This window comes from Oryzias melastigma, linkage group LG8 (assembly GCF_002922805.2).
Source record: "Oryzias melastigma strain HK-1 linkage group LG8, ASM292280v2, whole genome shotgun sequence".
Classification (NCBI taxonomy): domain Eukaryota; kingdom Metazoa; phylum Chordata; class Actinopteri; order Beloniformes; family Adrianichthyidae; genus Oryzias; species Oryzias melastigma.
In genome coordinates this window covers 4241176-4251033 of record NC_050519.1, presented here as the reverse complement: position 1 = coordinate 4251033, position 9858 = coordinate 4241176, and the positions used below count along the sequence as shown (strand labels likewise).

Below are 9858 nucleotides of genomic sequence, written 5' to 3'. Positions count from 1 at the left end.
GGGCGTTTAGTTTGTCTGACCAATCATAAAAGAGGAACACGATACAGAAAATAAATCTGTTTCCTTTCAGGTCTATTCAGAGTTTATCTATATATTGATGGTAACTCCAATGGAGTTGGGTTTCACAGGACATTTTTCTGTTTCCGGCTGCAGGATGGATGGATGGATGGATGGACACACGTCCTTTGGTATTGAATGTCTTCCTTCACATTATGAGAAATTGGTTCATTCACTGTTGAACAGAGCTGCTGTTCATGACCTGAACAGTCTCGCTGGAGACGTACAGAAAGCTGGAGAGAAGCGCTGCCAGGGTCATCAGAAAAGGGGTTCTCAAAGGACGATGTAGGAAGTGGGGAAACTGCATGTGTCCTTAGATCAATACTGGAGAGCATCAGATCTCAGAAGGGGAACTAAATAACCTTGTGGCTACAAATGCTGCTTCAGGGACATCGGCGGACGATCCGGGTGGAAGGAAGCGGCAGCATCCGGAGGATTTTGACAAAAACTGCAAGAATAAAAGACAGTTCTTTCTAAAAAAAAAAAAAAAACTACAATTTGGGAACAAAACAACTCAACTTGGAAGCCAAAAATAACGGTCACTAAACTATAATGAACTCGTGAAAATCTACATCAGTGTTTGCTGTTTTTACATAGAAAAGTTTATTTTAATCAGCAGAGATGTAATAAGGAAGAAAAAAGAATCTAATTTAATGCTCACACTTTAAATCTGATTCTTCCTGTTTTCATTTTTGGAAAATTTCTTGTCTGTTCTTCTAGGCACCAAATTTCTTTTAGACTTTTAAATTCTAATCATCAGCTCTATACTCATTAATTCGTTTTACATAAATAACATTTTCACATCCTTTTTATGCAGTTTTGTTAAGTAAGCACATTGTATGAAACTCTATTCACAGAAAAAACAATATTTTTTTCCTCTATTAGATTAAAAATAATCCAAAACATGAGTTTATATTAATAAAATGCAAAGAACAGACCATGGAATCCAACTGAAAGGTGATTTATGCTTAAAATTAATTTAAAAAATCAATTTCAAACTCTTGTGATCATAAAAGTTTTGTTTGTTTAAAGAATTTAATTGATTTAATACAAGAAAAAAGTATTAATTGATAAAATACTGTTTCCCTGTGATCATCACAAACTGCTAAGTCGCCCCCTTGTGGTCAACAATGAGCATGGCAGGTCTGGAAAAAGCTTGAATTTGACAGAAGTAAAATAGAAAAAAAAACATTTACAATAAAATGTAGATTGTTTTATTCCCCTCCTTTCTGTGGATACGTTTGTGGTGAGTTTGTTTTGTAAGTGCACAGGTTTCTGTTGCAGCTCATCCATGTAGAAACATTAGAAACACACTTTAGTTTAATGCAGTCCAGCAGGCGACACCACATTCTCCAGCGCATTTCAGGCATCTTTTCCTGCTTTCATTTACTATTTGGTTCCCTTTGGGTCCATTTCAGCCCTTTAAGGTCTAATTTGGATTCTTTTTGGTTGCTTTGTGGTCATTGGGAATCGGCTTTTGCATCTTCACACTAATTTGTGCTCAAGTACCATGATTTTTTGTGTGGGATTTCATTTGTTTTGCACATGTTTTCACTTCCCTGAATCTTTTTATGATTTGGGTTTTAGTCTCTGAAGTCACGTTGCATCATTGTTTTTTTGTTTAAATCTCATTTGGAAGTATTTAAGCTTCATTTTGGGGGTTATAAACGCGTATTTTTGCTTTCCTGAAGAAACTTAAATGACATTTTGGTTTTGTCATTTTAACCTTTCTTATAATTGGAATTCATTATAATGTAAATAGATGGAGAATCACTTAATGAAGACAAATTAATGTTTTCATTGTCGCCTATAATTAGATGCAGCAATAAAGCCGGCTTCAAGTGGGATGGAAACAGAGGAGGGCGCGCGGACGGGGATCAGGTTGGACTGCGCAACTATCAGGGCAATAAACCGGAGGCTGGACGTGCCCCTCTCCTCCTCCCGAGTCTCTGCTCCTCCGCAGTGCACTTGCAGCTGAGCACAACTCCGCGCAGGACGCTCTCCTCCTCCTCCTCCTCCTCCTTCTCTGCGCCTCGCTGCCTGCGCTCTGCTCGCTGTGACAGCGCGGCTGACTGTCGTGCGGACTCATTGAGAAAAACCCGCTGGATTTATAATGAGGCGTCCTGCCGAGCGGCTCTGCTCTTCCTCGCAGCTCCTCATCCTCTGCTCCAGATCTGTTTCATGTGAGTCCAGCAGGAGAAGCAGGATGACTTCTGTCTTATGGGTTTTGACTTTGTGCGTGCTGGTAAGTGATGGATCTTGTATGTTTTTATTAGGATCCTCCTGAATGCTTTTTTGTCTCTGAAATGACATTTTGTGGTCAAACTTGTGAGGCAGTTGTGAATTATTTCAAGTTTTTGTCTCCATCATCCGTTTTCTTGTCAGACAGGGATGAGAGCTGCTGATTTCTGCAAAGTTGAGCCCCTCCTGCAGAAGCTTTGCTGTATTCACGAGTAAAGCAATCTCTTAACAAGTTGTTAGATGAAGAATGGATCCTCTTGCTGCATTGTGGTAGTTGGATTACGCTGATTATGGAAGATAAAGCTGAGATCAGAGGGTTGATCCTGCAGGTCCACAGCAGCTGGTCTAACTGGGCTGCAGGGCTGCATGCGATGTTATGACAGCTGCTGTGAAGGGGTAGCGACAGTCGGCCGCACTTTAGTGGAACTCAATTTGGAAATAAACTCACAAATTGACCGTGGAATCCTAGAGAGCAGAACCTGCAGGCCCGTCACACGCATGACAGACAGACTCCTGCGTGTTACATCCGTTTGAGTGAATTTCCAGGTGGATGTTGCAGGGAAAGGAAAATCCCAAATGTCTTTTCAGGTCCCGAGAAAAAAAAAAAGGACTTTAAGTCGTGCAGAAGTGCTGATAGAAGGAGAATATTTTAAGAAGGATATAATTGGGAGTGGATTGTGGAAGGAGGAATGACAGAGGGAGCTGCCGGCTCCGCGGTACATCTGTTTCTGAATGAAAGCAGGGACAGCAGGCAGGGGAGGGGCAGCCAGAGAAAAGATGAAATGATGTCTCAGCAAATGGGAATTAGGTGGAAATGAGGTTTTACTCGTTACGTAATAAAAGTGAAAGTAATTCGGAATAATGGCTTTCTTTGTTCCCAAACGTTTGGATCCAAATTGGTACGATTAGACACGAACACAGACGAGCAGAGGACGCCTCAGTTCTTCTGCCAGTGGCATTTCGATCAGAGAAGACAACAAAATGACCAAAAAATAAGAGGAACAGTTGTTCTCAAGACGACTTCAAAGCAAACTGGCATGAAAATGTGGGATTTCTTCCCTATTTTCAGCTTTAAAAAGTGTTTTCTAAAAGCATAAAACTCCGGCTTTTATCTGTGCGAGGACGTGAGTGTGAACACTTTTTGGAATGTGGCAACAGCTCAGCAGGTTCTCACTTGCATGCAGGTATGCTAATGGGTGGATTCAAACGTGCTGTAGATGTCCGACGGAGATGGGAGTCCTCACGGGAACAGATTTGCAGGCATGCGTGTGTGGGCGTGAGACGGGAGGCCGTTCTCACCTTTGGACGGTAATTGGGATGGGCACGTGTGGGGCGGATGTGCCTGCAGGGGAGCTAACAGGGCAGCAGCTCAGGTTAAAGTGTTTTCCAAAGTGGGAGGAAGCGACGTGACTCACGACAAATTCGGGGTATTAGAAAAAGGTTGTAATTCGCTGTAATTTCCATCCCATTTTGTGCTTAAATCCAACTGGTTCTGCTTTGTGCCAGGTGGCTTTAGCGCAGGCGAACAAGACAGAGCGAGGTTTGGCTCCGCCCTGTGACACCGGCCGCTACACCAAAGATGGAGAGTGCTGCACAGTGTGTCCACCTGGAGAGGGAGTGCTGGTGGAATGTGGCGCCAAACAGACTGTATGCACTCAGTGTTTGGACAGTGAGTCATGATTTTTCATTGTTTGCACCTCACCTCAACACGTGCACGCACTAAACTCATCATGCATTGAGAGGCTAAGCACTCTCAGCTCTGCCGTCACGGTTAAAAGAAACATCTCTAGTGCAAGATTTACAGTAGAAGTGGTGATGAATGGCCGAGCTCATCAGACTGATGCTTTTTAGATTAGCTCTCCGTCGAGGATGAGAGAAGCTGCCGGCTTGTGTAAAATCCTGTGGTGTTCCACAAGTCAAGCCCACAGACGTTTACGGGGAGAGCCGTGTTCCATCCAAACCGACGACAAACCAGAGCTGGACCACAGATCAGTACGCATCAGATCCGGCCCGTCTCATCTGGCTCCGATAATCTACCATTGATGGTTCTGTTTCCTGGATGTGGGTCACACCGATAGAACGACAAACTGCAGTAATTTGGTTGGAGTCTTTCAGGATAGATATTTTAAAAAAGTATTTTTTCAATGTTAGTGATTCTAAAATTATCTCATGGATCACGTATAAAAAGCTGAGCTAAACTTTGAACAGAGGATCTTGAAAGTCTTAAAGTCAGACAAAGCTGGGAGTTTTTTCAGCATTTTCATTCCATCTTCAGATTTTCTTGGATCCTCATTTTTGGTAACAGCAGATAAATGTGGATGCAAGTCTGCAAATCAACAAGACAAGCTGAAAATAGATGAAAATAAATGATGACATTTTACTTCTTGCTATTTGCAGCAACAAAACCAAGAAGCAAAACTTCTAGAATAAATTGCAGAAGTTACGAGGTTTAAAATAATAATCACTAAATCCTAAATTAACATGCATAATTTAAAAAAATGAAAGTTAGCAAGTTATTTTTGTTTAAGTTTCGCAGTTTATATTTTATTCACAGGTTTGTTCAGCTCAGTAAAGACTCACTCCGGTAAAAATAATATTTTTGATGTTTTTAACATGTTCTTGTTGCATTTATCTGATGATTAAGGGCATTTTTTAAAGAAAATGAAGGTAAAAAATAGCATTTTTGAGTATTTTTCATTCAAATTCATCCATTCCGATGTACCCACTTGCAGACAAATAGATCCATGAGCGTCTTCCTTTTCCTTTTCCTGACTGAATTGCTCCAATGTTGCTCACCATTTTTGTTTCACAAGTTATGTTCGGTTGTGAGGGGCTCCGTGTAAACAGAGAGCTTTCAGTAAATGAGAGGGGAAGGGGGGGCGGAGTTGCTCTGGCGAATATGTAATGAACTGCTGCTGCTTTGCAGGAACTATGTCCGAGAAAGCGACTCAGGTTTTTTAATTTTGCCTAAAAACTGCATCATCATACGTAAAAGACCACTTTTAAATAAATCAACGGATGATCGGAGTGAGTGTTTAACACAATCGGGGTGGAACCATCAACCCAACGTCTCAGTGGGAGGAAGAGGAGTCGAAGAGTCAAAGTTGAGAAAAGACTTTACTGCTCTTTTTGCCATTCCTTTTAATACAAAAACTTATTCAAATCCATTTAGTGTCATCAAATTTGGCAGAAATCTATGCAACGTTTAAGGAACAAAAAAAATGTATTCAAAGTTCAAGTCCCATTAGGTTTTACAGCAATGTGTGAAATGTGCTCTCTGTATTTGACCCATCCCCTGTGGGAGGGGTGAGCTGCAGACACAGCCGCACTCAGGAACCATTTGGTGGTTTAACCCTCAATCCAACCTCTTAATGCTGAGTGTCAAGTAGGATCCCATTTTTAAAGTCCTTGGTATGACTCAGGCTGGATTCAAACCCACGATCTTCCAGTCTCAGGACGGACACTCTACCACAAGGCCACTGAGATTGTTATTTAGTAAAAGGGAGTTTCTAAAGAAGAATATGATGTTCCTCTGCAGCTAGACTGTAAATTATTTGGAAATTTTTTACATAAATCTGGTTGGTTTCTACTTATTTTTAATGGTTATTAATGAATTTCTACAGTTTTTAGACAGTTTTTACTTTGATACTCTTTGTATTTTAACTTTTTCCAATAAAAACAGAGTAAGTCTTGGTTTAGATGTGGGAATTGTGCCGCTTGTCACATTTCTGCAGCAAACAGCCGTGCAGACGCTAAACTTTAGCTCCGTTTTTGCATACCGTGGGCCGGCCCCCAGGACTGTCCTGATTAGGATGCGTCTGACTCAGCCCCTTATCCCTCCACTCCTCCACCGCCTGCCCCTCCCTCCCGTCCTCTCCTTTAATCACTTTTCTCAGCCAGCGTCGGCCCCTCCCAGCCGCCGTGACTCATCGCCTACATTAGCGGATAAGACGGTGTTAAAGCAGCGGGCACCAAAAGGCACGATCCGCACAATTTATCATGCATACTGCCACATCAGTGCATCTCTGCTCGTTTAATCCAGCTAATTAAACCATATTGAAAAGCCTATTGTGTGCCCAACAGTCAACAATTATCCTGCTCTGCAGAACAGAAGCTGTATTCACCGCTGATAAACACTCGGCAATTAGGCTGAAACACCCGGGAGGTTGCACTCAATTTCCGGTGCCAGTTCATTTTCATACATTTGAATACTGTTTTTGATTCAGTGGGTATCATCTTCATTCTCCTAAGTCAGCATGGAGAGAGCACTGGGGGGGGGGTTAGGTTTTAAGTCACAGGTCAAGAGCGAGACCTAACCTGAAAACTGGGGCCGTAAATACGTTTTCTAAAGTGCAGAAATTAATAATTGATGAGTAAAATTGAACACATCCATTTCCTGTCTCACCGTAAATCTGTATTTACCACTACTAACTTCCTGTTGGTGTAACCCCCCCACCCCCCACCACCTTACCAACTCCCGGTCTTCCTCTCCCAACGGGGGACAAGTGGCAGCTTCAGCAGAGATGAAATATTTATGATTCCCCTCCACGGCTGCCCACCGTCAGGGCGAGCGGATAAGCCGGGAAAAGCCTTCGGATGAGCTCGCCCCTGAAAACTGGCTGGAGACCTGAGAGAAAAATGATTGAGGAGACAGAGAGGAATTTAAGAGGAGGCCCGTGGGCTGTGGACTGTAGCTTGTGAGGAGTCTCAGGGAAAGGGAAAGTCTAATCCCAGGAGCGTCTGGTGGAGGGCTGAGGCGATGCATCAAGAGGTGCTCCTCACTTCGGTTGATTCGGGATGAAGAAAGAGGGAAATGGAGAGCTTCAACTGGGGGGTCATCAGTGATTTGATACCGTAGGATTCTTCCAAACACAATAAAAGTTGAAACCATAAAGATCCACAGCTATGAAAATGATGTTTTTAAGAGATTTTAACGTGTTCATTTTTCTGATATATAAAGGAATCGTAATCTTGAAACCGGAGCAGACGACAAAAACGTGTTTGTGATGCACACAAGCTCCTTGCTCTGCTCCATTCTGATGAACCATTTGCAGACAAATAGAGTTTTATTATCCTCATCTGATCTGGCATCTGGATCAAATCTGTACGGCTGGATAGCTCCAATATTACTCGCCATTTTTGTTGTATAGTTAAGTTGGGGGTGTGAGGAGCTGTAAGCTAGCAGAAGAGTGTCTAAACAGATGAATGATGGGAAGTAGGGCCCACAACTCAGAAGCAAATTTCCAAAGAACTGCAGTAACTACGGCTTGCCCTAACCTTCTGGTACCTCCCATTGATCCAACGGGAATTTGGAGCTGTAGAAGTGTCTGATAGCTTTTGAAGGAGCCGTAGGGATTAAATTCAGGGTAGTTATCCCTCCTTCAGTGGTATGATCCATTAGGTACTGCAAGATCGGTACTGGGGCTTGTGGCTCGATGACGTGTCAAATCGCAATTAGTCCAGACCATTGGAGCACCATCATGTGACATACTTGCACCGTTGCTACACATTGAGTCTTCACGAGTAAAGAACTGAGGATGTCTGAACAAATACGCAAAGAATCACAAAAAGGGGCACAACGTTTTGCAAATCAACCGCAAAAACCATGGCAACAAAACGAACCGATCGAGAAGAATCATAACAGGATAGTAATCGCATTTTAATAAAGAGAGAACAGTCATGGGTGACAATGTAGCTTCGTGACTGTTTCCCTTCTGACTCCTTTCCGCGAGTACCGTATTTTCCGGACTATAAGTCGCACCGCAGTATAAGTCGCAGTAGCCAAAAAATGCATAATGAACAAGAAAAAAGCATATATAAGTCGCTCCGGTGTATAAGTCACACTTTTAAGAGAACAAATTCAACAAGCCCGACGTAACGTTGCATTTGACATGAAATGCGATTCATGCGTCAAATTCGAGTTCGCTGAATCTTTTGATGTCCATCTAATTTAATGCTCAATGCTTGTCCAAAAATGTGTTCATAAACTAGACACTCCCATTGGAGAAGCTGTCTGAAGTTTTTAGCCTCATCGCTACATGATGAAGGTTTTGGCTGTTTATCTCGTTTAAAATACACAGAAGATACAGATGATGTTGAGAGGTTAAGTTATTTATTTTAAAGAACTCCACAAAAGCATCTATAATCATCTGTCCATTCTGGGTTTAGGACAGCAGTTTTTTGTCTTTTTCTTACGGCGATTGTTACCTTCTAGCCTGCAGGAAAATACGGTATATATGAAATGTTTATATAAAATTACCCATGGTCGACTTATCTGTAGCTTTGTTGTTTTTTTTTCTCATTTGGAAAACAATGCCTCAAACAACTTAGTAGCTTAATCACCTATCATTATCATTGTTAGAGCTTTTATATCATTATTATCTTTCTGACGACATTTAGGTAATTGTGGTGTCACACCTCCTGATCGTTTTTATGGCACTCTAATAGCGGTGAAGCTGTCAGGGAACCTAACTGCATCTTACCCAGACGTGTCACGTGCTAACAAAGAAATGCTGTTCATTTCTTGATCTCTTGTTATGCAGGTATTTATTTTCCTTCCTAGTGGCAGAATTGAGCTTGGGGCCATTTCTTTAAATAACCATAACTCACCACAGGATTTCTTCAACATCTTTATATTTTTTTCTCTTCATGACTGGGAAGGATTAAGCCATATGTGAGGCTGCATGCGGTGTTACTGTAGTGTGATGTCATCATCAGGCTCAAGCCTCCTACACACCAGTAGACACAATTTGTGTACCTACACCAAACTGCGTTTGCGGCATCATTATTCGCTACTAAAGTCTGAATTTGAAGTCAGTTCTTTCCTATTTCTCCGCTTGGAGGGATAAATGTAGAGATAGGGAGAAGCATTAGGGGTAGTGAAGCAATTTGGATTTGACTTATGTTCTAGAACAGGGGTCTGCAACCCTTATCCCTCCTCTTATCCCTCCTTGGTGGCAATTTTCAAAAATGTGGTGATTAGCGATTATTTTAGCAGCATGCTAACATTTTGGGCTAATTTGTTATCTGTTGGGGTTTGTAGGCTAATGTAAAGTTTAGCTTTTATTTAGCAACATGCTAACATTTTTTACTAATTTAGTTTACTGAGGAATTTTATGCTAATTTGGGGTTTAGCTAATAATTTAGCAATATGCAGGTAATTTCGGCTAATCTATCTACTGACGTTTTTTGGGATTTAGAATTTTGCTTCGACTTTAGAACAAGGCTAACTTTTTTGAGTAATTTAGTTTACTGAGGAATTTTAGACCATTTAGGAGTTCAGCTAGTAATTGAGCAATTAGTTTTTTTTTCGCTAATTTGGCCTCTAATGACATTTTTTATGCTAATTTGGAGTTAAGCTAATATTTTAGCAATATGCTAACATTTTTGGCTAATTTGTTATCCACTTGAGTTTTTAGAGTAATTTAGTGTTTAGCTTTTATTTTAGCAACATGCTAACATTTTTGGCTGATTTAATTTACTGAGGAAATTTATGCTAATTTGGAGTTAAGCTAATATTTTAGCAATATGCTAACATTTTTGGCTAATTTGTTATCTACT

The 9858-nt window shown here is 41.3% G+C and overlaps 1 protein-coding gene across 1 annotated transcript in view; it reads left to right on the top strand.

Moving 5' to 3' along the window:
- The first annotated feature begins 1878 nt into the window (after window positions 1-1878).
- Window positions 1879-9858, top strand: part of ngfra (nerve growth factor receptor a (TNFR superfamily, member 16)) — a 42051-nt gene continuing 34071 nt past the window's right edge. The window contains exons 1-2 of the mRNA XM_024271951.2: window positions 1879-2302; window positions 3805-3967. Of these exons, the coding sequence (XP_024127719.1) occupies window positions 2171-2302; window positions 3805-3967 (295 nt within the window). The 5' untranslated portion in view covers window positions 1879-2170. The remainder of the gene's footprint in view (window positions 2303-3804; window positions 3968-9858) is intronic.